Source organism: Patagioenas fasciata, chromosome Z, assembly GCF_037038585.1.
Source record: "Patagioenas fasciata isolate bPatFas1 chromosome Z, bPatFas1.hap1, whole genome shotgun sequence".
NCBI lineage: Eukaryota > Metazoa > Chordata > Aves > Columbiformes > Columbidae > Patagioenas > Patagioenas fasciata.
In genome coordinates this window covers 72,816,281-72,843,994 of record NC_092560.1, presented here as the reverse complement: position 1 = coordinate 72,843,994, position 27,714 = coordinate 72,816,281, and the positions used below count along the sequence as shown (strand labels likewise).

The window sequence follows — 27,714 nt, the reverse complement described above, 5'->3', positions numbered from 1 at the left end:
TTTTCCGAAGTCTTGAAACTGCCAGGGATTATTTCTGAAATACTATTCAGCACAGAGAACTGCTACTGTAGATGTCAAAAATAAAAGTGTGTTTGATATCGTGTTCTGGCCAAAGATATGTATCTGTCCAACACTGCACTGTGATGTACATGTAAAGTGGTCATAGGGAAAACATTTGAGATTAAACCAAAACAATCACCGCTTGCTCATTTGCTCATTTTCTTAAATGGAGAAAGGGGCGCCGTGGGGAGGCGCTTTACGGCACGCAGCTTCGGCACTGTCGCGCGGCAGCGGCCAGGCGGGCCAATGGGGAGCCGCGCCCGCCGGAGGAGGCCGCAAAGCGCGGGCGGGGCGGCACGTGTGGAGCGAACGGTGAGTCCGGCGGTGGATCCGGGGGGCCAGCGCTGGGGGATGAGAGGGCTTAGGGGGCTCTCGCGGCTTCACGGCTCCCGCGCCCGTCTGCGGGCCGGCGGCGTGCTGCGTCCTCCCGGGCGCTGTCACTGCGCTCAGTCCGGGGATCCCTGGGGAGCGGGGTCACGGCCGCCCAGGCCCGGAGAAGCGCGGTCTTGCCCGGCCGAACCCCCGCGCCCACCGGGCTGCGGGCGGCCCGTTCTCGCCCCGCAGTACCCAGCAGCGGCCACTGAGAACGATTTAGCCCGCTGAGTGTGTTAAGGGGTGTTCAGGGAAGCGCAGACCTATTTTCTGCACGTCGTTAGCCGGGGAGACACGGCGTCCCGGTAATGCCGACTCTTGCTCCGTTTGCAGTGTTGCCACTATGGAAACCAAGGGGAAAAAGAAGTTCGTGGGGAAGAGTGGAAAAACACCTCGTGGAAACGTGCCACACGGGAAAAGGAAATTTAAAAAGGATAAAGGTAAGACAGCAGAGGTTCCCGAACAGGAGTCCTGGACAAGTGATTATTGTTGTGCACAGGCATGCTTGGACTTAGTTTTTTATCTTGGTAAACTTATGTTTTTAAAGGATTGGCTTGGTAGATGAGTGAAGAGATGTAGATGTTGGCTACCCGGACTTCAGTAAGGCTTTTAACAGTGTCTCTCGTAAGACCCTCACAGAGGTGTTGATGGGTTATGGTCCGGATGAGTGGACAGTGAGGTATATTGAAAACTGGCAGAATGGCTGGGCCCAGAGAGTGGTGATCAGTGTGACAAAATCTAGTTGGAGGCCAGTAACTAGCAGCAGACTCCAGGAGTCAGTACTGGGTCTAGTCCTGTTCAGTGGCTTCATTGATGATCTAGATGAAGAGGCAGAATATGTCATCAGCAGGTTTGCTGATGACAGAGAACTGGGAGGAGTGGCTGATGCACCAGGGGTTGTGCTGCCCTCCAAAGGGACCTCCTTGGGCTGGAGAAACAGCCTGATGGAAACCTTGTGAAGTTCAACAAGGAATGAAGGGCAAAGTCCTGCAGCTGGGGGGACACAATCCCATGCGCCAGTACATGCTGGGGAAAAGCAGCTTCACAGAAAAGGCTCTGGGGCTCCTGGTGATCACAAAGTTCAACGTGAGCCAGCAGTGTGCCCCCGGGACAAAGGCAGCTAACTGAATCCTGGGCTGCATTATGAGGAGTGCTGACAGCAATTTGAGGGAGGTGTTCCTTCCCTTCAGCATTGGTAGAGGCCACACCTGGAGTGTGGTGTCCAGTTCTGGGCTCCTCAGTACAAAAGAGACGTGGACATACTGGAGAGACACCAGTGAAGGGCCACAAATATGATGGAGGGACTGGAGCACCTCTCCTGTGAGGAACGGCTGAAAGAGCTGGGACAATTCAACCTGGCAAAGAGAAGGCTGGGTGGGATCATGTCAATGTATAGAAATACGTGAAGGGAGGGTACAAAGACAAAACCAGGTTCTTCTCAGTGGTGCCCAGTGACAGGACCAGAGGCAATGGGCACAAACTAAAACACAGGAGGTTCCCTCTGAACATCAGGAAACAGTTTTTTACTGTGAGTGTGACTGAGCACTGGTACAGGTGACCCAGAGAGATTTTGGAGTCTCCCACCTTGGAGATAGTCAAAAGCCTCTTGAACATGGTCCTCGGTAACCAGTTTTGGGTGACCATCCTGGAGCAGAATGGTTGGACCAGGAAACCTGCAGAGGTCCCTTCCAGCCTCAGTCATTCCATGATTCTATCTTGCATGCAAAGCTATGCTGATGGTATGACCCGATAACCTGGAAAAAGTAGAGTTGAAATGCTTTAAATAGATTGCATTGCAAGCCCTTCAGCTCTATTTGTTTGACCTAAAATACTCCTTAAATTAAAAGTTTGAAATTGCTAACTTTTTGATTCTAGACTTTGCTTTCAAACATTAAGAAAAAATTTATGTGAGAGGTGAAGCTATGGTGTATGAAATGCAGTAGGTTAGGGTTGGGAAGATACCTTTCAGTGTTTGCTCTCTTCTACTTAGAACAAATGATGTCAAAACAGCTCTAACCATAACTGTGAAGAGATGATTTAGGGTTTGATGACTTCGATGTCAAGGGTGGTGAAATTTTTAATTTAGAATAATCCTTTTTGTCCTTGGGCCGTTATACTGCTGCAAAATAATGCCTCAGCAAAAGTTCTCTAGGGAAAACTGACATCCAGGGACAGCAATGAAAACCACTATCTTTGAGTAGCATGTAAGAATTATTGTTACATATGTAACTGTTATTACAAATTATTTAAATTCTTGGCTCAGTAATAATTTGTTACTTTGAAGCAACATTAAGTCTAGGATAATATTTTAATTTCTGTTTTGTTGGTTAATAGATTCGGGTCCACCAAAGAAACTTCTTAAGAAAGGAGATGAGGAGGGAAAGCCTAAAACCATTTCCAAGAAATTCGTGAAAGGACAATTAAGACCTGGGAGAGGTAGTATCAAACAATTCAAGAATAAACAGCAATCAGAAAAGTTTGCAAAGAAGAGGAAACTCCAGGATGGCGAAGAGGGAGGTGAGCATATTTTTAAGCCTGGATATCAATGGAAAAATTGGAAAAATAGGTTTTGGGAAATACATTGTTCATCTAAGTCTTCCTCTTTTCCATTGCTGTGCTATCATCCTTCAAAATTGAATGACTCCAAGTTTACTGCATGTGTAATCTTTGCTGTGGAAAAATATACTTCATGTGACGAAGCTTGAGGCTGCAGTCCTGACAATCATAAGTTACAAATTTTCTTGGAAGTAAAAAAGTTGCAGTAATAAATTTAAATAATTGGTATGCCATCATAAAGCTATGATTATTTTGATGACAGTATGAAGTGGGTGGCTTGAAACTTGCTGTTTTCACACAAATTTGAAAAATGCAGAGTTTTTCATAGACTGTTTTAGAAATAATCCTCTATTCTAAAAGTACTGACTATAAAGTTTGGAACATAAAAATTCATGAAACAAAGTTGATTATTCTTTTTTTTTTTTTTTTCTGTGGTCCAGACTAGTCAGCTGTTTTTTTTTTTTAAATAAGTTGGGGGGACAGACGATATAATTAATGTTATCACAGCATTTTACATTTTACAGTTTATTTTTGTCTTTATAAAGAAAGGCTAAATAGATGTCTGGTTTTATCAATGTTTACATGGGTTTATTTTGTAAGTTTGTTTCTGGTACATCAGAACTTCATGTTGTTCCTTCTTCTGAGGTGAAGCAAAGCTCTACTGGCACAGTTAAACAGCACGGTAAAATGAGAAGTGGAGTCTTACCTGAGGGATTCTGAGGTTCTGCAGAAAAGCGTTAGTTATTTGAAAGACAGTAGAAGGTGTTGAGTATTTCACTTTTGTTGTTGCATGTTTGCAGAAGGGCTTCACAGGGAATATAAGCTAGATGTCTGGAAATTTAATAGCAATAAATTGTTCATATTAAGATGCTTTAAAAAGCAAAATAACCCCAAACAACAAAACAAAAAAACCCACAAAACAAAGCATCAAAAAAGCACAACAAAACCAAACAAAACCCCAACAAACACCAACCCAGAACAACACAATGACAAACCTTAAATGTTGTCTGTAAGAATAACAGAAAGCTGGTGTGTATTGCACGGCGGCACTGCTCTCAAAGCAAAGTGTTACTGGTTTGGGGTTTTGCTTGTCACTAATACTTTAGGAGAGTGATAGAAAAAATTGTTAATAAGCTTTGTAAAAAGAGAGCTTTGTTTTTGGGTGGGTAAGACAGTTAAGTGCGTGCTGCTAAATACCAACAAGTGGTTCGTTAAGGTCTAAAAATTGAAAGCTGCGTCTTAATTGTTCCATACAGAAGTAATAGTTAACATGACTTGCTCCTGTGAAACCATGTAATATAAGATGATGGCTTTTGCTAAGGTATGAATAAAACTGAGATAAAATACTTGAAGTTTTTCCATAAGTCATTTGTGGCACTTTTATAAAGTTACTTTAAATGAGTTTGTTGTGTGGCAGTGCATAGCTGTGGTATAGTAAAATCCCATGCTTAAGGGATTTCGCTGAATAAAAAGATAAAGCATGTAAAAAGACTTTTTTTTTCCTTCCTCTGAGATTTCGAATATGTACCTTTTTAGTTAGGGTTCTTTTGAAAGAAGGAGAAGGTATGCATGAGTGCAGGATGAACTATTAAGGGAGAATTACCTGGGTAGCCATAGGCTGCTAGGTGCATCTTGAGGCAATTTCCAAGCTATTGAGAGGTTTGTGATGCATCCTTTGACAGAGCTTTGAGGAAAAATTCATGGCTTGCCGTGTTCTTCTAGTATTCTACAAGTAGAAATTGCTAGCTTAGCATGTATAATAGGTATTTACACTTTCATACTAGCTAGCTGGGTAATTTCAGGCAAAGCTCCTGGATTGTTAACCGTTCAAATTACAGAACTGCCACAGTTTATACTAATAGAGGATTCCAGTGCTTCTCTTTTATTAACTACAGAAAATGTATTTATTTTTGTCTACAGGGTCAGAGTCTAAGAAACCGAAGTGGAATGAATTCAAAAAGAAAAGGAAGGAGTTAAAGCAAACCAGACAACTTAATGATAGAAGTAATTTTGACATAATTGTAAAATCAAAGCAAATATGGGAAAGTGTGAGAAGGTAATAGTAATATTTTATTTTCCTTCATTCAGTGGACTTCTAGTCAGAAGTTGCAAGACACCTCTCTTTCTCCTCTTGTAGTTTTATGAAACTATATCCCCACAATGAAACTCTGTGGGTGAATGATAACATTACAGGCAATCAATGCTTCAAGCGGAATGTGGTGATGCATAGTGCTAGAAGTGTCTGGATTGAGCTCACTTGTATTTTATGCTAAAATTTGTAAGTAAATACTTATGGAGTTGTATTATTTTTGAATCCTGAAGCACAGAGCACATACTGATGCAGCCTGATCATGCAGAGGGATCACTGCATGAGTTTTTTGTGGAGGTTTATATATTCTCTCCGGGCAGGTGTAATTCTAGAACTGGAGCCCCACATCAGCAGGACGAGTTGATTTTACTTACTCTGAGTGTCTGTGCTTTGCAGTACTGGCTGATTTTTTTGATCTGTAAGCAACTCTGGCTGCAGTTTTGAGTTTGCTATTTTTAATAGTCCTGTTACTCAGAAAATAACAATTCTGAAGTGTGGAAAACTGGTTTGGTTTCTAGGAACCAAAACTGCTTAATTGCATCTCTGTACAGGTTTAATGAATTACAATGTAAATTTGGATTAGCAGGAGCTAACTTTATTTTGTACTATCTTCTTAATTTATAGATAGAAGTGAATCGTTCTACGAAACATGTGCTTCCTCAATTAAGATCAGTTTACTTTTTTTTTTGCTTGTAGGAAGAAGTGTGATAAGGAGAAGCGAGAAAAGCTGATGAATGAACTGCAGAAACTTATCCAAGGAAAAATTAAAAGTGTAAGAAAAACTAATGCCATAGTGCAAAAAATCACAAAAAAACTTTGAAGAATGGTGAAATATAAATTAACTTATAATGTAGTAGACACCTATTTTTCCAAAACCTACAGGGAATTTTTTTAAGCTGTCTAAAAAAGAATGAGGACAACATTGAAAGGCTACATTGGACACCTGGATCTCATGGCAGTAGTCCTGGATGCTTTGTCTGTTACAAGATTGTCTGTTTTGCCAGGCAACTTTAGTTCAGTGAAATTCTTTGTTAACTGAAGTTCAAAACTGGCCACTTAGAGTTTTGATTAATTACAATTGTTGCTTTGCAGCTTTATTATAGGTAAATTAATGCCCTGATACTTAACTATACTAAAGAGTCTTTCCACTTGATATTGAAATGTATAAATTTGCAGTGGAATACATGTTGGATTTTAAAGTGATTCTTGCTATTCCATGCTGACTTGGAGCTACATCATCACACTCCCTCTGAAATGACAATAACGTGAGACAAAACATTATACCATTTCATGGTTCTCTTTCAGTATTAAAACCTTGATGCATGTCTGTACTTGTTAGCATCTGCAAGTATTGTCCATGTTTTGTTTGACAGAGTGCTTACAAAGCAGTAAAAAACCCTAAACCTTAATTTGTTATAAACTGATAACTTTTATAAATGGCATTACATGCTACTTGTGGCATACAACTGTATCACAGAAAAAGTGCATTAAAATTGGTGCATAATGCTGTTTGAACAGTCTAGGATAATGAAATATTTCTATCCTGTAGCTGGCGTTTGCACATGATTCAACTAGAGTGATCCAGTGCTTTATTCAGTATGGTAATGAGGAGCAAAGGCAAAAGATATTTGAAGAATTGAAAGGTACTTTATTCCCATTTACATTTTACCTATATGCTTCTGCATTGTTGTTAGGATACATTAAAACAAGCCATATTATTTTCTCTTTAATATTTTTAATTTTCTGCTGAAATGACGCATTGTTCCTAATGAGATCTTAAAACTTACTTAAATAATGGCAACTTGTTTTGTAGAGTTTATGTAGTGAAAAATTAAACCAGTTGAATCTTTTTCCCTTTTTCTAGATAGCCTAATAGAATTAAGCAAGTCAAAATATTCCAGAAATATTGTGAAGAAATTCCTTATGTATGGGTGAGTATGAGGTGAACTTGCTTAGCTGTGTTGCATTGTTTCATTTCCAGTGTGAATGCTGCTTTTAATCTATAGTGCATGAATGAATATGCCTCTGGAAACATCTTTATAATGTTGATGAGACAGGAGAGTGTCTGGTATTGCGAAGAGCACTTTTTCTTTTGCAGAAAGTAAAGCTAAAGCTGTACATATTGAGGAGAATGAGCATGTATTTGGACTTTTTTGGCATAAAGTTGATCTTTGCTTATACAATAAACTGGTTCTTAAAAATTTTCTCTGCTTAGTGTTTTAGGAAGGCATCCTTTATTCTGTAGAATTTATCCACTGGTTTCTTTTATTTCCCTCAAAATGCCTTGTGATTCTAGATTCCTGGCTTCCTCACCATATTTTCATAAATGCCATAAGGCTGATCCACATGCATATGTTTCCTGGTTTCTGTGCTGAAACTTATCACCTAAGTGTGATTCCAAAAATCATACTATTGATAGGTCAGCTTATCCCTAAACCTTTAATTCTTGCTATCTATCCTTCCCTGTGAAACAGGACAAAACCACAAATTGCAGAAATAATAAAAAGTTTTAAAGGCCATGTGAAAAAGATGCTCCGTCATGCTGAAGCATCTGCTGTAGTGGAATATGCGTATAATGACAAAGCCATTCTGGAGCAGAGGAATATGCTGACTGAAGAACTATATGGGAACACTTTCCAGGTGTACAAGGTAATGTTTCGATACTTTCTGGTGTAAGGTGTTTTAGCATTTAGGATGCTAAGGTGTTTTAGGTTTAGTAATACCTTACCTATCTCACCTACTATTTCTTTTGTTTGCATGTCTTTCTGTCAGCTGTCCAAATGTAGTCTAGTTTAGCATGTTTAAATGTTACAGTTACTTGCACATTTCTATTACAGATTAAATTGCTTGCTTTTGTTTTCAGTTAGAACTCTAAAATATATTTTGTTCATGTATGAGCTTGCTTTGCTCATCGAAGGCAGTCTAATATCATGTAGTGGTAGTTACCATAGTGTCTAGCCTGAGGTTGTCATCCTGGCTGAGGTAAGGTTTAGGCTTAATTCCCATTAATGCTGTAGAAAGCTTTTGTTTCAGAACTGCCTTGTGTCTCATGGGAACTGAGTGTGGGCACAATGTGCCTATATTTATATAGAGAATGCCATTTGGGCTTTGTTTTTTGTTTGTTTTCTATTCCCATGGAGAATATAAGACTTGAGTCCAAACTCTTTTGAAACCATTTAGTTGTAGATCCTCTCCAGGCAGTAGGAACCTTTTTAAAAAGTACAACCTCCCTTCTTTTGACTTCTGTTTTACCTTCTTTCTTGCTGACTTGGAAGGTTGGCTTCCATTAGAGGCACGATTAGTTATATTTGCTATAAAGTAAAAAACTGTTTTACGCAGTTATTGACTACACTAGAGTGACTTCTGGACCCTAGTACACAACATGGCACACTTCTACCCAAGATTTCTGTTAAAATTGTATAAGAAATTAACAGCTTATTTCTGAACTGTATTGCTGTTTTTTCTTTACAGGCTATTTTTAGTAAAGCATTTTGTAGCACTGTAATAAACATGTTTGCTGTGTTTGTGGGCTGTAGTTTGTGCTGGAAGTAAAATAGCCTCTGAAATCAAGCACAGTGTTAGATTCCATCATTCTGGCATTCTTGGTGTGAGTGCTTCAAATAGTCTTACATTGAGATGCAAACCTGAGATTCAACAACATATGGGTTTATAAGAAATTACAATGTAATCCTTAACAAGACATGGAATTTCTTTGAGTTTTGAAATGTGTGTTTTACTTTTCTTCCTCCTGCTTCCAACTCGTCATTCCCCATTTGACCCCCAAGAAGGTAGAGTTAGAAATACATTTCTTCTAATTTTATACCTAGTCAGATTGTTCTTCTAACAACAGATTATATTACAAGACTTACCAGTATAATTGTTTAGATGAAATACCAGGAAATACTTATGTATTTAAGGTACATGTTATATATTCCTCCTCTCTGCTTTCTTTGAACTTGAATTTCCTGGGCCTTGATTAACTTCTCAGTTCATTGACTTGTTGCACTGTTGCCCCCTGTCGTGTGCATACTATCATGCAGGATTTTTGCTGTCTCAGGAACCCCTTAGCACAATGCCAATTTTGTGTATTTTACCTTGTATTTGACCGTCTTGTGAAGAGCTGACCATAACAGGCAACAAGCAGTTTAAACAGCAGAAGTATCTTTGTTTGCTAATTATGAATAATTTGTATAACTTAAGTACACAGCTTCTGACATACTCAAAGTAGATAAGCTTTTTCTTTTTAAAATTTTGAAAACCGTTTTCAGAGAATTCATTTTGTTTGTGATGTTGTTTATGAATTTTAATTGAAAAGGGTCTAAATATTGTAATTTTAACTCTGATACTTACTGGGAATAATTAAACCTCTGTGTGTTTATTTCAGACACCAATTGTCTCAACACTGGATAAAGTGTTAGAAGCTCAGCCTGAAAAGAGAGAGGCCATCCTGGATGAAATGAAACAGATTCTTACACCAATGGCACAAAAGTAAGAACAACAATTTATTTGAAGTGTGATGATCTAGCATGAATTGGTTTGTTTCTGACATATGAACAGTAATATTGATACTCTTTTCTGCTGTAACATAGCTGGGTTATATAGTAAGTACCTATGGTTTTGTCCAAAGTGTCATAATGAGTGTCTTACCTTAATTTTGAATGCCATTTTCATAAACTGAACTGTCCCCTGCCCCAGTGGGACAGTCAGTTGAAATCTCACAGTGTGATTTTCTTCCATAATGCGTTATTCGACAAGCTTCTCCAGTGTTTTTTGCGAAAAAGTGTTTAGATAGATTTTAGAATTCCTAAGTTTTCATAGAATCTTCCACATATTGTAAATGCGAAACATCTGTTCCGGAATGACTGTATTTTCTGCACAGCACACTGCCTAACTTCATAAAATACAAATGAAGTATGGATAGCTTATGTTAAGACTATTACTTGTGTGGGACTTTTTGCATTATTTTCCTCTTCCCAAATACAGAGAGGCTGTGATAAAGCACTCGCTGGTACATAAAGTATTTTTGGACTTCTTCACTTACGCTCTTCCAAAACAAAGATCTGTAAGTACGTTTTCTTTGGTTTTGTCTTCTTTCACCTTTCAGTGGAGTGTTTTAATCCTGTAGTGAGATTGTAACTAGTCAAAAATATGCATCTTACATTTACAGATTTTTACACATCTGGTGATTCCAGATAGATGACTGGGGAGTAGTGTTGTATGTAGATTTACAGTCACAGTGAACTTTCACACTAAAGCCCTAGTGTTTGTTGATATTTGAATTTAAAAAAATATGATGGAATTACTTCGATGTCTCCTTTCTCCATGCTAAATGGCCCTTCTCCATAGCTGGAGAATAATTAAAGCCAGGGATATTGCTTCCAATAGTTTAGGTTTCCAGCACATAGTTTCTTACCCATTTCTAGCCATTGCCCAAAAACCTCTTGACTAAAATACAATGAGATTGAGCCCTTCTGACAGCAGCCAAAACTTTGTCTTCTGCCTCCTCCTGAACCAAGCATATGGCTTGTATCACCATGTCTATATTAAATTCCACTTTTAAGCTTACCCCAGCCATTCTTGCAGAAATTAGGCCTAAATCTATTTGTGTGATGTGACATTGTATAAGCTAGTATCCTGCTGGACTTCAGCTGTTTTAGGCTGTGTCCATCAGCCTTGCCTTGGTTCTGCAGTTCAGCACAGTCTCACTCCAGGCCATTTGAAGCTTCCAGACCTGCTGTCCATTACCTATTTCTGCCGGCCTGGACTCCTGAACTCTTGTTACTGTTAACAAACACAAAGTGAAGGGTAGTGAGGTGAATTATTCATGGCCTGTTTTGAGTCCAGATCTTACCTAATTAAAGGTTTCTGTGCATGGTTTCGTGTAATACTTTGTCAGAGAATGTTTCTGTATTCACAGTCTGGAGTGAATCAGGGGAGTAAGGACATATCTCTTCCTCTTTGCTTGGCTTTTGTGCAGACGTGGTAGCATATGAATGTTCTCTTTGGGGGCTGGAAATGCCTTTTGTAGATCTGTTCCTACCTGTGCATATACCTAGTGATGCAAATTGTATTGTGACTGAGCAGTTTCTAAATAAATGGTGAAACGTTTGGAACCTTTGACTAGGGAGCAAGAAGAAGGTAGGGATAGAAAGGGAGCTTCATGTCAAAGAAATCTGTCAAAGAGTAACAGAAGTGGTATATATTATGGTAACCCAGGAGGGGGTTGTTAGGTTTAATTTTTCTTTTTTGGCTGGTAGTGTTATTTGTGAAATGACTTCAGAACCTTGTTCTTTTGATATGAAGACTGTCTTTTGGCTGAATCTTGCCGTACCTGATTTATAACATCACCTGGCACTTAAATGACCTTTTAGTTCTTTTTGTTTTCTGCCAAATACCCTGTATGAATAACAAATTGCATCACTTCCAGAGTTTTTCTTCCTAAATGGATGGTTATCTTTAACTCCTCTTCTGATTTCTGTCTCAGTTCTGAGCACCCTTTCTTGAATTTTCTGTAATGGGACAACTGACAAGCTTCAATACTGTTCTCATCTCACAGGATGAGTACGATGGATGTTGTAGTTTTGAAGGGAGAAAGCTTTTGTTATTTACAGATTTTTTGGTTCTGTAGCGGCAGTGGTGCTCTCCATAGTATTGTGAACAGACAAAATGTCCTCTCACGTGCCCTTGCCCACCTGCTTTGAGATTTCTCAAGCCTTTTCTTTCACTTTTTTGCTTTATCACCTTTTCTTCTCCAGGAAATGATAGAAGCTATCAGAGAGGCTGTCATCTACCTGGCACACACTCATGATGGAGCCCGCGTAGCGATGCACTGTTTGTGGCATGGTACTCCCAAGGTATCGTTTGGTTTCTCTCTACCCAGTCCTCTTTAACAATAGTCTAGTCTGAGGCTGTGAGTCCGACTGCTCGCGTGTCCCTCTGCCAGTGCACATTTTGACGCAATTAAGTATTTGAGAGCAAGGTTAAAAAGCAGCCCCACTGTACCTATTAGCAAATATAAGCAGTAGTTTTTCATTAATCAAGTGCTTTCATTAGAACTTTAATAGTGGAAGCATCTCCTTTTATTTTTAGCAGAGTTCTTGGAGATGACACATAAAGCTTTTCCATTTTAGGATTATTGGCCATTCATTCATCCCATGGATTTCTTAATGCAGGTGAAAGTGGCAGTAGGGACGGGAAAGTAAAGAAATCCTAATGTGGGACAATGTTTGGCTGTGGAATGAAAAGACTTCAAAAATGTTGTAGGAACCATGTTTTATTTTTTCCTGCTAATACAATATTATGAAATTTTTGAGGTGTAACATATACTGTCATCTTTTGGAAATACTGTAATGCCTCCCATCTTTTTCTCTACTTAAATATAATTTATTAAAATAGTCTGCTCGTAAAAGAGCATAGAAAAAAATACAGAGTTGCTAGGATCTAGGGGTAGTAATGAGTCTAAAGAAGACTGAGCAGTAATTGCAAGAGCCAAGAGTATAAGCACAGAGGAAATTCTCTGCCAAAAAATCCTGCTAGTGAAGAGGTTTTGCAACAGGCTAGAATACTTGCTACCTTAAAGTTTCAGGTTCTCTTGAAGAAGTTTCTCTCTCAATGAAGAGCTGAGGTGCATTCTTCTTCTGTAGTTAGTGAACAAGATATAGGTGAACACATATGGTTGGTTGGTTTGTTGTTGTTTTTTCAAGTTGCCCTTTTTGGCATTTCCCATTGGTGGGTCGGACTTATCAACATGTCACAGAACTGTCACAGTTCAGGTCTACCACTTGAGACATGTTAGATTTTGGCAAATAGCCTTTGCTTTAGTAAGCAGATTGACGGTTATCTTTTTGAAGGTGTAAGTAACAGTTTAGTTATTCAGTATATTGGCCCTATAGGCTCATTTGAGTTTTATGTTTCCTTTTGGATAGGACAGAAAGGTAATTGTGAAGACTATGAAGACATATATTGAAAAAATAGCAACGGTGAGTGTCCATTAACTATTTATTTCATAGCCTCTGAAAACACAAGTGATTTGATAGGGGCTAATTTAAATGTGCTTTGATACTGAAAATATCTATGAGATCTTAATAAAACTAGGTATAAAATAGTGAAGATGTACTAGAGAATATGAAATATACTGAACTTTATGGAATATTTGGGCACATAGTGAGAAGCTTCATTGTGGGCACTACGTGTAGTACTATCCTTCTTTAAAGCAGCTGAATTAATTATAAGTCCTAAATTTTTTTCTACCTTTTTTTTTTTTTTTTTGAGTCCAACATTATATTGCTTTTTCATGTAGCTCCTTGGTTAATTCTCCTTGGTTGGGAGTAAAATAACGTGTGTGCAGAAGAGGAAGAAAAATTATGATGTGTTGAGGATGTCATTGAAAAGGCCATTTGAATGTGCATATTTCTTATAAGAGGCTCAATAACTTTTTAAGTCAGGAAGCTTCAGAATTAATTGATGCTGAAGTAACATACAGTGGAGGAAGCCTGTTTTTTTTTTTTTCTGAATAACATGTATGTTTGGAGACTGCAACACCAATAGAGTAACAATTGCAAACAGATTTCATAGTGCTGGGCAAAACTACATCTGTGAAGAAAAGATTTTTAAACTTCTTCCTTTCCTGTTTACCATGTTGTTCTGTTTACGAATAGTTGACATTGTCTCTGTCAGTGGTTTCCGAACCTTTTAGATCCCATGACCCTGAGCACACATTCACAATATATGTATAAATTATGTATGTATAATACTGTACTAGTATATGGTATAAAACATAGCAAGAAATAGAAATTTTAAAAAGATGAGATAAAGATAACTAGTGCTTATTTTTATATATTTATAAATGGTGCAAAATAATATTTTCTTCCTGCACCACAATGGATTATCTTGTGCATCCCACTTTGAGGGTCACTTGGTCTAAGTAATGTTACTCTCCGTAATCTTCAAGTACCAGAATAAATGATTTGTTATATTTTATAAAATGTATAGAAATTTGAGACAGTGGGTGGACAATAGCTAAAACACTGGAGCACTGAAGGTCTGTCTTCACTTTGATGTAGAGTCTCACTGACATACAAGTGAATTGGGTTGTGCCCTTTTGGGTGTGCCAGAGACTTGCTCTCCAGCAATACAGCAGAGTCTGTATGGCTCAGTGCACAGACATGATCTCCAAAATGTGGTGTGTCATTTATCTCAGTTTTAAGCAAAGCCACCATAGAAGTAAAGTCTGTATGTAATGTTCCTGTAAGGCAAACCCTCTTATTTCAAATTATGATTAAACAATAGGACTAGGTTAATAGTTTGGATGTAATAAAGCAGTATATCAAGTTTTAATGCCAAATAAACTTAATCTACCTTTGTTTTAACAAAATGCTTCTCTTAACAAGCTTTGCTTTCAGAGAGAGTCTAAGTGTTTGCCTTCTCATTGTGTGAAAGTAGACAGAATGTGTTTGTGGTTCATGGTGTGTCATGTTTCCAATAAACTTTCAGAAATGTTGTGTATAAGTCAATTAATATATTCATAGAACTTGACTGCATGGTGCTTTCTGACGTGTCATCTTTGCAGGGTGAATTTTCTCATCTGGTCCTGCTGGCAGCATTTGATTGCATTGATGACACTAAACTTGTGAAACAGTTAATTATATCTGTAAGTAACTGATTTTTTCCTAAATAGCATCAGTGTGTGTGTCAGTGTACAGAAGGAGGAGAGTAGGAATCCGTCCGCTTTTCTCAAGCCATTAAATTCCTTTCCACCATTTCTGTTTCATTATACTTGTGTATCGGGATTATTCTTTCCATAGAAGACCTTGTCACCATTTCATATGTTACTTTTAATTATTTACTTGAATTAGTTTTCAAGCCTGATTCAGTGCTTCCTGAAAACTACCCTTTTTGTACATGGTCATTCTGGCAAATGGATGACTGGAATCTCTTCAAAGTCAATATCTTTGTCATAGAAGTTTGAGCTCTGCTAGTATTTAAAGAGATTGAATTGGTGGAAAACTTTAGAATGAAGATGTCACCTTATCCATTTTAAAAGGAAAACCTAGAATGTCAAGAATGTCAGTGCCTAGAATGTCCTTATTGTGCAAACTTATTGTTGTATAAGAGACTATTTAGCATATTTAGCTCTTTTTTCAGAAGTAGCATCTCAGAAATTGATACTTCAAGATAAACTATAGTAAACTTTCCGAAACATGGCAACAGACCTGAATGTAGTATACCATGACTTCAAACAAGAAAAAGTACTTGGATACTTGGGGCTGGGTGCTAAAACAATTAACTCACATTAATTCTCAAAACTTGACATTTTTACATAGTATACTGATAACTAAACAATAGCTAACTTTCTGGATAAAATCTGTGTAATATTTTTATTTGCTTCCAAAATGGAAGCACTCTAGCTGTTTTGCTCCACCAACATGTAATTGCAGAATAAACAGTCAGGATACTATCATCTAGTCTGCATCTCTTCCTTTTGGAATGTCCCATTTCCCCACCTTCCTTGCAAAAAATATTAAATAAGGTTTCATAAAGTGTTTATTGTTAAGATTCTGTTTACATGCAAATTCTATCACTTCTAAGATGTTTTAATCTGTAAATTATCATGAAGTTACATTTTCACACTGATAATTGTACACTATGAAGTCTCTTTTAATTTTCACGCCAGCAGGATGATAAATGATGTATAGGTTGTAACGTGCTCATAGCAGTACTCATGCTATAGCTTTTAGGACTAATGGGTTGAGAAACAGTGATAGGGAGGTGAAGATGAGGCAAATACTCTCCATGTGGAGAAGGACTATGAGGAGAAGGTGGTTATGATGAGGCTTGCTTTAAAAACTATGAGCAGTTCTTCCACTGAGCAACTTTTGCATTGGGTTTTTGTACCCCAGCATGGAGATCTGGCCTTAACACTGTGCCTCTCTGATAGGTGTGGAGATATGAAAGCATACCAGTGTGGAGATGGCTTTTGTTTCTTGGGTATATTAGCTGTCATCACAGCTGGATTTTTTTTCCAGAGTCCAGTCTGCAATGCAACAACTTCTGGGCAAGTTCCCAAGCAAATAAAACCTGACAGATCAGAGCTGTCTTGATATGAGGTCATTGAGGTGTGCCCATACTATGTTACCAACACTTTGCTTTCTGAGGAGTTTATTGGTTCAGATAATGTGTTTGGCTTCACTTGAGCTTCCAAGATGTCATTTGATTCCTGAATCATTTGTGTTTTTCCACTGTCTGAGATCAAAGATAATGGAGTGTTTACTGTTTGGTCATCTTACCACATCAATCTGGACAGAAGAGCAAAGGACAATAAGGAGGAGTGGCCTTCACGTATACAGAATTGACCTGTCTGGGTTTATATGAGGTCAATAACAGGGAAAAAATGTCAGGGAAGAGGAAAAAAGTAATGAGAAAAGATCAAAACCAGCTTTTCAGGTGGTGAATGAAAACGAGTTGCAGAGAATAATGTAGAAGCATCTAGAAATCAAGCATTGAAGCATACACTATAGAAGACTCCAAGCCTCAAAATTATCTTAAAGAGCAGCTAGACTTCTAAAACACCTTATATCGATTATAATTCTGTCCATACTAAAATTTAGCCTAGGAATGTAAGGAAAATAAAAAAAGATTTTGTGGGGAGAAAAAGCAGTGTTTGAGCAAGTCTTGTCTTTATTTTTGGTAGCTATGATAAAACTGATCACTTATGTGGATTGGCAGAATGGCTGGGAATTTTTATGTAAGGGTAGGTTTTAAGCTCTTTCAATCCTTCAGGAAAACTCTTCTCATCATCTCTCATCTCCACTGTCTTAATCTAGGACCAAAGAATATTTATAGTGCTTTAAACTTTCCTTTGTGATGGGAACTGTACATTGTGAGCTTGGCATGTGTCAGGATTCAGGCAGATTTTAGTGGGAAATCCCTCTCTTTCAAGAAGACTCTAAGTAGGCAGTGCTAGGGAGATGTTACTGACAAGAGTGGGAGTGCCTGTGTTGTTTATAGAGTTTCTCCTGGTGTTTTTTTCCCAGTGACATACCAGAATGTGTGGTGTTGTTTGTACTTGCATGTGTCAGTGAAAACAGATCCTGTCCTTGTGTAGGACATTGACATCGGTGACATGGATGCATCTGATGAACACATTTTAAACCTTAATGTTTTTTATTTCTCTCACTTCTGCAAACTTCCATTCTGATTAGAGGGGTTTTATTTAATTTCACAAGACGATATGAATCTTATTCATAGTATGTAGTTTTCTTTTCCTAAGCTTTGCATTTGAAAAGTAATCAGTAATTACTGATGGCTCAAAACTATTATTAATATTTTGTTGCTGTTTGTTTACTTGTACAGGAAATAAATTCTTCTTTGCCAAATATGATAAACAATAAATATGGAAAGAAGGTCTTGCTGTACTTGCTAAGTCCTAGAGACCCTGCACATTTTGTTCCAGAAATCGTCACGCTTCTGCAGCAGGGAGATGGAAATGCCTATAGGTAACTCAGATATGAGGGTTAAGTTGTTTTCGCTAGAGTCCAGAAGAGTTCACACAATGTTCTCTTATGATCAATGTACTTTCAGGTTTTCTTCGTGATATATCTAAGTAATGTAAATATATATGAATAATACCTGTCAGTCTGTAGTCCTTCTTTTTGTAGTTTTGGTTTAAAATTTGTATATGATGATTGGTGACCAGCAATGTTTTGGTGATTAGCAGTTTACCCACTTTGTTAAGGACAGAAGTTGTCATGTAATTTTTGTTTAAGGTCACATGTCAAATTTGGCATAGCTGAAAATTGTAATATGCATTATTGGTGTTTTGAGTTGCATAAAAATATATCTCAAAATCTAGCAATAAAAATTGAAATTTGTTAATTTCAATTCAGTCTGGTATTGACACTGCTTATCAGGTTTTGAAGAAGGAGCAATTTTAGATGGTTAATGAGCTGTTTGGGAAATACGTCTCGGTAGGTGAGATAACAGAATAAAGAGAAAATAAACAGAGGTTAAATTATTGTTGTTAACAGAAAACTCTTGAGGTTTACTGGCAGTTAGCTTTAAACACTATACACTTTCTCACTGTATGTGATGTTAAAATGTGTGTCCAACATGTGCTTAATTGTGTGTGAAACAGAGGGAACAATAATGCTTTATTTTGATCTTCCAGTAGTTTATGGCTGTCTCAAATAGCCCATGTGTTCTGAGTTTCTTGTTGCTTGATGTGTGTACAGAGCGAGGCTTCCACAGTAACATGCTGTCTCTTTCAACAGTAAGAAGGATACTGAACTCCGCCGCCGTGAACTGCTGGAAGCTATTTCCTCGCCTTTGCTAGAATATTTGCAAGAACATACCCAAGAAGTGGTGACAGACAAAGCTACCTTTGTCTTGGTTGCTGATACCCTAAGAACAGCTCTTGGTGACATCCAGCCCGCACTAGATGCAATTGCTAGTTTAGCAGCAGAAGAGCTGGTTCCAGGTGGCCGTGATGGGCAGGTAATGTAACAGAGGACAAGGTGCTGAGATCTTGCACAGAGTTTGCTTATTTTGTATTACTAAAATGAAGTCTGCTCACTTTTTCCTTTACGTGAGACATCAGTGTACTGCCCTGATGGCACTCATATGCTAGACATGGTTTCTGTTTTGTGGCATTTGCCTTTCATCATGTATTATTATTGCATCTGGAGTGGTGAAGGTTTGAGCCAGCATTTCGTCTGAGTTGTAGAGCAAGGTACTTCATGACTGGAATCTTCAGAACTGCTTTAAACACTTTGTGGGAAGGTAGCTGGCAATCATGTTACAGAGTGTCTCTTTTAACATTACCACTATGCAATCAAGCAGTTAGTAAATTTTAATAGTTCATTTGACTGTTTACGCAGAAAGTGATAGGGTCTCTTAGCTTTCAGGTATGCGTGTTTCCATGCAAGGAAAGATCTTAGATAATAGCTGTTTGTCCTACAGTAGTAGTTGTTTGTCTTTACAGTATGACCTTCTCTTCAAAGTCTGCCCCTGCCCTATTTTTTTGGATTAAGCTCTATCAGATATGTACAGCATACTGTAGTGAATTTTGAAGTCTGTGACAATGTGGAAAGTTTGGAAGCTCTTGTAGAAGCAGCTAGACCTAAATATTCTGCTCAGTAAGCATGAAGTCCTTGGAGGAGTGGATGAAACTTCAGTTGAAAGGATTTATATTACCGAATGTTAGATTACACAGGGAGGGTCATAAAAAATAGACTAGTCAGTTTAAAGAAGAACTCACATACTTACATTGTTGATGTTTGCGTAGGTGATGACTATGTGGATCAGTGTGATGTGGCATTTGAGGGCAGAGTGTATAAATCAAGCAGGAATATTTATGGACAGACATGTAACTCTATTTTGAAATATCATCAATAAATAATTCGGTTTTATTTTGGTTTCTTTTTTCCCTTAAAGCTCCACATTGCAGAGCATCCAGCAGGCCATCTAGTTTTGAAATGGTTAATAGAGCAAGATGAAAAGATGAGAGAGAGTGGAAAAGATGGTAAGTTGAAAATTCAACTTTATTTGATCAATTTATGACTTAAGAGTAATCAGTTATCTGACCTAAAAAAAAATGCTGCATTTATTTCTTTGAATATACTAATATTTGGAAAATTTGACATATCCTTTAAGGTTATTGCTTCTGTGCTTTTGCTGTTGTGAGCTATTATATGAAAAGAATGCCATGGATATGTTTGCCTTCTCTGCAAAGCAAGTAGTGGTCTGTTGTTTTTTTTGTTTGTTTGTTTTTTCCTCAGGGTTTTGCTGTGTATTTGGGACAGGGTTCATTTCTGTGCTTAAAACGTCTTGATAGCTTTGCTAAATTGCACAGCAATTTAAAGGATAATAATAGAAAAAGTAAAGTCTTTCTAACAGGAAGATTTCTTTCATTAGTGCTTGTGAGCCAAACGGTAATCTTTACTCTGTTCATTAGTGCTGCTGGGTTGGTGCTTTGTGACCATTATTACAATAATTTGTGCACAAAAATAGGACATCTTTGCCATTTCATATCCCAGAAGGCAGAGATTGAGCACAGCTGTTCTCATCTTAATTTAGCTTTTAAAGTTATTTTATTACATAACTATAAAATCTTGTTGTGTGAATCACCATATCCTAATAGAGATTACTTCTTACCGTACAAAAACCTCAAAAAATGAAAGGAAGTGGGGGTGACATGGTATAATCTGGAGGGAGCTTCTCTTCTGTTAGTGACTTTTTTGTTTGTAGAATTATCATACCTTGTTAAACCTCTTTCTTTTTTTTCTTGCTACCTTCAGGTATCTCCTGTTTCCTTTAAAAATAAGAGTTAGTTGGGCTTTGTTAAATGGGTGTGAAAGGAGGCTATTTTGCTACTTCTCGAGTGAATGATTAATAATGTGCCAAGGGGAAGTTTTACTTCAGTATCTTTCAGAGACTAGCCTAACTGAGACGATGATCGTTATCTGGATTTATTTCTGCTGGAACTGCGCAATTCTCATTTTAAACACAAGCTGTTTCCTTTAGTTTCTTTTTCTCCAAAGAGTGCACTGTACAGAATTGTCCTGAGTTTATGGAATTGGCATTAAAAATCAAACAAATTGTTGTCATGTGGGAAACAAGTTGAATTAAAACTGACCTGTTCTTCAGATGGATTTCTGACCTAAAGTGACAGTGAAAAATAGCTTCATTGTTTGTTTGGAGGCTGGAGTTGTTGGGGTTGGGTGGGGATTTTTTGGAGTTGCTTGCTGATAACTTCACTGAGCATGCAAGTTATAAGAGCAGTTCTCATGAAGTTCAGTTCTTCACATTCAGCTGGGGACTTGAGGTCAGCCTAGGTTCTTCCTTTTGTATATGCCATTAGTGCAATGAATCTGCAAGTCAACTTAAGCTTTCAAAGCTGCTGAAGAAATAGAGCACTGTAGCATTAGTACAGCTGAAAGAAACGAAGTTCCTAGTGGTTTTCATGCATTAATAAAAGATTAGCTCTGAAGTTATAAGTAACTTTATCTTCGCAAATTCTGTTTCTTCAATTGTAGAGTCAGGTGCTTAAACCCAACATTTTTCAGCAGAGGTGTGTATGGATTAGTATATTGCATATAATTATTTTTTGTGTTGTATTGTTCGTAATAAGTTCTTTCTTTGGAGTGAATGCCTTCTTTAAGACATGAATAGCCTTTGACACTCTTTAAAAAAAAGAAAACTGCAAGCTTGCCTGCTTTACACTAGCGAAACGTCACACAGTGCTGATATTGTCTAACTAATCTTAAGCAATACTTGGAAGTAGTTAAACATCTGTAAAGGTATTCATTCCACTGAATAGTCAGTTATTTTCAGAGTGCAAAACTTTGTGATGGCTAAAATCATCAAATTTAATTCTAATTAAATCACAACTGCAGAGAACTTTTAACAGGCTTTTTTTGCATAAAGATACTGGTTTTTTTTCTTCTCCCTCCCCCTTTCCCACATTTTACAGTTTGCTTTGGAAGGACATTGGTGGAACGTGTTGGTATTGAGAATATGAAGACCTGGGCAGAAGTAAATCGAGGCGCCATTATTCTTTCCTGGTATGTAAGACACATGGCTGTTTCTGAACAGCTAAGAGAATATCAGTTGACAACATGAAGTTGTGTGGGAGTGTTGATCTGCTGGAGGGTAGGAAGGCCATACAGAGGGATGTGGACCAGCTGGATCGATGCGCTGAGGCCAAGTTATATGAGGTTTAACAAGACCAAGTGCCAGGTCCTGCACTTGGGTCACAACAACCCCAGGCATCCTGGCTTGTATCAGAAATAGAGTGACCAGCAGGACTAGGGAAGTGATCATCCCACTGTACTCAGCACTGGTGAGGCCTCACCTTGAATCCTGTGTTCAGTGTTGGGCCCCTCACTACAAGAAAGACATTGAGGTGCTGGAGAGAGTTCAGAGAAGGGCAATGAAGCTGGTGAGGGGTCTGGAGCACAAGTCTGATGAGGAGCAGCTGAGGGAACTGGGGCTGTTCAGCCTTAAGAAAAGGAGGCTGAGGGGAGACCTTATTGCTGTCTACAGCTACCAGAAAGGAGGTTGTAGCGTGGAGGGCGTTGGTCTCTTCTCCCAAGTATCAAGTGATAGGATGAGAGGAAATGGCCTCAAGTTGTGCCAGGGGAGGTTTCAAGTCGATATTAAGAAAAATTTCTTCACTGAAAGGGTTGCGAAGCACCGGAACAGGCTACCCAGGGAAGTGATTGAGTCCCCATCCCTGGAGGTGTTTGAAAGACATGTAGTTGAGGTCCTTAGGCACATGGTTTAGTGCCAGAGTTAGGTCATGGTTGGACTCCATGATCTTGAGAGTCTCTTCCAACCAAAATGATTCTATAATTATGTGAAATTTCTACCAGCAAAATGCTATTTTTTCCTCAGTGTGTTCTCTCTTTGATGCCAGTGGTAAGTCTGTGATGGAACAGGGTACTGGAAAAATTCAAACCAAAGTTTCCATAAGTTGTTTCTTGAGCTCAGGCCTTTGCAGTACTAGAAAGTAGCTCAGTGTTGGAAAATCCAAAGATTAAAAGTCAAATTTATTTTTAAAATTGTGCTTAATATGTCTTGTTTTACAAGCATAAAATTCTCAAGTGAGCACTGCACAAATAGCAACATTAAAATAATTAACTCTGAAATACCTGTGACAGGTGGCAACACAGAAGAATCCAGGGGGGTTTTTTGGGTGGTTGTGGTTTTGGGTTGTTTTTTTTTTTTTGGGTTTTGTTTTCAATAACACTGCTTTGTGTTGATGCCTTAACTATGAATCCTAAGTATGTCTCATACTGAAGTGGAAAAATGCTTGGAATAGACCATGCAGAGGCTTATGACGAGTTAACTGGATCAAAGCTTCGGAGCAGTGAACTGTGCAACTAGTGAGATCAAAAAGACCCCACAGGAATTGGGCTAACATTAATATTTTTTTTATCAAATGCAGACAGCTGTGTTAATCATCGCTGTTTTCACTTTCTAACTACCTGTCAGTGGCAGGTCATAGAAACCCAAGATTTTGTCTTTAGCTCACAGTGTGTGGGCTGTGTTCTGGAACTGCTGGGTCAGCATTGCACTGCTGGCTCCTCATACAGAATTGCACTGAGCCAAGATCAGCAAACAATTCAGATAACATTATTTTAAAAAATAAAAACCTCATCTCCCTATTTTCCACCCCGTTTATCCCTCTCCTAAAGTTACTTTAGACTCCTTGCTGTTTGCTTTCCTTCTTTGCTCTTTATGACTTTAGAGTGAGGCTACTTAGATGTCTATGCTCTTCAGCACGGTGAATTAAAAACTGCTTTCACTAATAGGACTTATGTTAATCTGAGTTCAATTGTAACTTTGTTTAGTATTACCATTCAGAGCACTAGTGAGAAGAAGTGGTAGTAGAAGAGTAGTTGCAATCCAGATATGAAACCAGTTTACACAACATTGTAATAGTCATATGGATCTGGTTGGTAAGACTGTTCAGCTGCTAAAATGATAACACTTTTTCTTTGCCTCTGATAACAGGTCTTTAGAATTCAATAAATGCATCTAATGCCTTTAAGTTATCTGATCCTGCTCACAGATGTTCAGTGGAGATTTGTTATTATATAAAGGCTTGTTCACTGACAGTGTATTAATGCTTGGACTTTTTCCCTGAACACAAAGTTGAGGAGATTCATTTAACATGTGGTGTTGCTGGTTTATATACTGAACTATGTTATTTTGATTGTCCAAATAAAGTTGCAAAGTAAATTAGTGGAATTTTTTCCCCGTATAACACTTCAATAACTGTTCAGCTGTCACTGTGACAGCAGTCTCATAGTCGTTTTGGAAGACTTACAGAACAAAAAGAAAATCAACAGAAAACTAGTAATTGCTTATTGGCAAAAAACAGCACAGGTGTTTTAGGACGTGTCTGTAAGGAATATCAAGCTTTCACTCTCTGCTATTACTCATGTCACTACAGGGCAGGCCTTTGACAAGTGTGGTTTGTTACCAAGCAGGGGAGCTTATTTCCCAGATTGTTAGTCAAACATTTTTCACCAATACTGAAACTCAACAGGAAAGAGAGAGAAAAGTATGGGTGAGGAGTGTGTGTTTGCTGGAATTTTAGTTTTACTTAAAAAAAAAAAATTGAATCCTTTGTAGATTTAACTTCTCTTGATTGTTGAGGCATGACGCCCTTTCGTTCAGTCAGCTGAGAACACGTAACCAGCTGCTTTTGTTCCATTTCCTGTGACACCTGCTTACCTCGCTAACATCTGGTAATTAATCTCGTCTTTGTTTAGCTGCATGCATTGAAGCCTGAGGTTACCTAAATCATACAGCAATTATAAATTTGATTTAGTTTGGTGTGCATACTAACTGCAATATTTTTAACATGTAACAGTTGTTGAGTCTCAGCTTTCTCATTTTAAAAAGTATTCAGATACTTCTGTTGTCATAAAGGAGCTCAAATCCCTCAGACAGGGTAATTTTCAGGCTCCACCAGTTCTCCCTGAAGCTGTGATTGATTTTTTTGTTGTTGCTTTCAGAAGATGTCACTTGTGTGCAGATCTGAAACTCAGAATTACCCAGACAGTCCATTTGAGATTTTTGTCTTTCTAGTTACTTAAGCTTATCCACCAGCTGTGAGCAGTTCATTGTATGTGCTTGTTTGCTTGGTTACCTGCTATCCTCTGGACCCTCTCCTTTCATTGACGTACTTGCCTCTCATTTGATTTGTATAAAGAAATTTGGGACCTGGTTCTGACCTAGTGCAAGCATGGGGAGTCCTAAGGTAAGGAGAGGGCTCTTTGCAGACATTACAATCCAGCTTAGTGTAAATAAAAGTGTTGTAAGTACTTGAATATCATGGATGCTGGTCTACTTAGGTTTCTACACCAGACCTCTCCTCAGTATTTTTTAATTTGGCAATAATGTGTTATATCAGGGTAGAAAATGGATAAAAATGTACCTCACCAAATGACTAATTGATTTACATATGTGATTTCTGTAACAGATAAAGTTATATTTTATATCCACAAAATACATAGGTGCCTGCTTACCAGATCTTAGAAGAACTTTCCTAATAATAATTAAAAAAACCCAAACAAACAAACAAAAAACCCCTACGATGGTATTTTAGCTGTATTATCAGACATGTAGATATTCTATAGGAAAAATAGGGTGTCTTGAAATATCTGTGGATACCAAGAATTTGAAAGCAGCTTTACATGCACAGCTGTTGGCAGATGAAATTCATTTTCAGAAATACATAAAATGCTGTAGAGACTGGCTTGCTACTTTATATGCTCTTTGTCCCTGGTAGTGAACCATGTGAATCTCTCCATGTTAGATACCAATATGTTCAGCGCATCCTTTGTCTGTACTCATGGCTTTCTTGTTATCAGGGGTATGTGAGTCACAGAAAAGCTGGAAAAGTGTTGCACTCACCTGTGTTAATTCAGTTTTAAAGAACTCCTCTTGATTAAATAGTAGTGTTGTAGCTAAAAGTGTAACAGAGGTTGCCATTAGAAGTTGTTAGTCATAGAAATAAATCTTGAAATAAAGTAGGCGGAAATAGTGGTGGCGTCAGGAGGGGCGTCCCATACTTTACTGCCTGTAGTGTTGTCACCCAGCACAGGATTTGGAGTCCTAAGGAGACAAAATCTAAGTCTTACCTTAAGCTACATAAATTTTCCATCTTACTTAGTTCAGCTTGGCATGTCTAGTCCTTGTTTAAAAAGTAGGCAAGAAACAAGCTTTTAAGCAGCTGCAAATTTGGGAACCGTTTGGAAGAACCCTGGGGATGGCAAAGACTTGCAGAGTGCCCTGCAGCCTGCTTGGTGCAAGTATGTGTGTTACAGTGTGTTTCCTATCTCAGTTCCTTCTATGCCAGTGCAAGTTGTAATTCTGTTCTGCATTGTACACATTGGCTGCAGAAGACATTAAGTTTCTTAGGCAGTGTTTACTCATCATTTTGAGGTAGCAAATTAGGTGTGCCATTACCTGTACTGATTTTGTATTATAATCCAAGAACATTTCACTGTTAGCTGAAGGAAGGGGAGAAGGGCAATCACTGCCTAGGCTGATCTGGATAGTGCAGAAGCTTTTACTTTCCTAGTAGTATTTTAGAGCTTATGATGAATTATCATGTTCTAGGGGAGAAAAGTTATCTGGGAAAGCTCGTTTGTTTTCCAAAAGTAGTGTCTAAAACAGAACACAACTGGTAGGCTCTGTAGTCCTGCTCTGAATGAAGCATGGAAGTACAACAGCAGAAGTATTACTACTTGATATGTATTAGATGTACTTCCCTGCATCCAGTTTTAGGACCCCTGTTACAAGAAGGGCATGAACAACTGGGTCCAAAGAAGAGCAACAAGACTGGTGAAGGGACTTGAACACAAGACCTATGGGGAGAGGCTGAGGGAGCTGGGGTTGTTTAGTCTAGAGAAGAGGAGGCTTAGAGGTGAGCTCATCACTCTCTATAACTACCTAAAGGGAAGTTATAGCCAGGTGGGGATTGGTCTCTTCTCCCAGGCAGTCAGCAATAGGACAAGGGGGCATGGGCTTAAACTCTGCCAGGGGAAATTTAGGCTGGATATTAGAAAGAAATTCTTTCCACAGAGAGTGGTCAGGCATTGGAATGGCTGCCCAGGGAGGTGGTGGACTCACCGTCCCTGGAGGTTTTTAAACTGAGATTGGACATGGCACTTAGTGCCATGATCTAGTAAATGGACTGGAGTTGGACCAAGGGTTGGACTTCATGATCTCTGAGGTCTTTTCCAACCCAGTCAATTCTGTGATTCTGTAATGGAGGGTGACCAAATGCACTCATGGGGTGGATCCCTTGGCCTGGGAAGAGAGGCTGTGGGACCAGGGCTGGTTTGGCTGGGAGAAGGGATGGCTTTGGGGGCACTTGGCAGCATCCCTGACACTGGCAGGGATGGAGAAAGCTGGGCTCCAGACAGCAGTGCCTGTATGGTGGGAGCGCAGGAGGCAGTGGCAGAAGCTGAAGCACAGAAGGCCCAGGCTGGATATAAAGTGAAGCCTTTTTCCCATGAGGACAACCCAGTGGTAGGGCTGGGGCCCAGGGGCATTTTGCTCTCTCCTGCATTCCAGGGTTTCAGGCTTGAAATGGGTGAAGCCCTGGGCAGCCTGTTCTGACCCAGTGTTTGAACCTGCTTTTGAGTAGGGACCTGCAGTTCCTTCCGATCTCGTTTAACCTGTGTTTGTTCTGTTCTCAGTTGGTGTTTCAGGATTTGTGGGGAATTTTGTGTCTTGTTCTAATAGGAAGTGGTAGACTCTGCCCTGAACTATATTCTTCCTAAACAGTTCCTGTTGTCTTACATGGGCAGCTTTTCCTATAACCTACATGCTGACGTTTGACATCTTTGTTTTTTCCTTTTCCTCGTAGCCTTCTCCGGAGCAGTGATCAGAAAGTGGCAAACACAGTCAAAAAAGGGCTGAAAAAGCTTGTCCCAAAATTGAAGCTGAAGAAAGATGTAAAAGGAATAGAAGCGTTACTGGAGAAATTGACTTCCTAGTGTAAATGAAGCTAAAAAGACAAATTTACATCAACGCAACTCAGAATTTGTAAGATTTTGCACCATGGTTGTTTAAAGAAGCAATGTCTGCGTTTGTAAATTACATAATTTTTAAAACAA

The 27,714-nt window shown here is 38.6% G+C and overlaps 1 protein-coding gene across 1 annotated transcript; it reads left to right on the top strand.

Annotated features, from left to right (window-relative positions):
* Positions 1–279: 279 nt before the first annotated feature.
* On the top strand, positions 280–27,714 carry PUM3 (pumilio RNA binding family member 3). The gene is made up of 18 exons (XM_065860696.2): positions 280–372; positions 766–872; positions 2,767–2,949; positions 4,909–5,044; positions 5,774–5,849; positions 6,627–6,720; positions 6,942–7,008; positions 7,552–7,726; positions 9,462–9,565; positions 10,061–10,139; positions 11,833–11,931; positions 13,003–13,056; positions 14,646–14,726; positions 17,429–17,571; positions 18,346–18,568; positions 19,508–19,595; positions 21,546–21,636; positions 27,465–27,714. Exons 2-18 carry the CDS (start codon positions 776–778, stop codon positions 27,592–27,594), a joined length of 1,920 nt encoding a protein of 639 aa, XP_065716768.1. The 5' UTR covers positions 280–372; positions 766–775; the 3' UTR covers positions 27,595–27,714.

Coding starts and splice junctions, on each gene's coding strand:
- PUM3 (XM_065860696.2), top strand. CDS start 776: ATGGAAACCAAGGGGAAAAAGAAGTTCGTGGGGAAGAGTGGAAAAACA. Junction 6,721..6,941: donor GATATTTGAAGAATTGAAAG/GTACTTTATTCC, acceptor CCCTTTTTCTAG/ATAGCCTAATAGAATTAAGC. Junction 14,727..17,428: donor TGAAACAGTTAATTATATCT/GTAAGTAACTGA, acceptor TTACTTGTACAG/GAAATAAATTCTTCTTTGCC.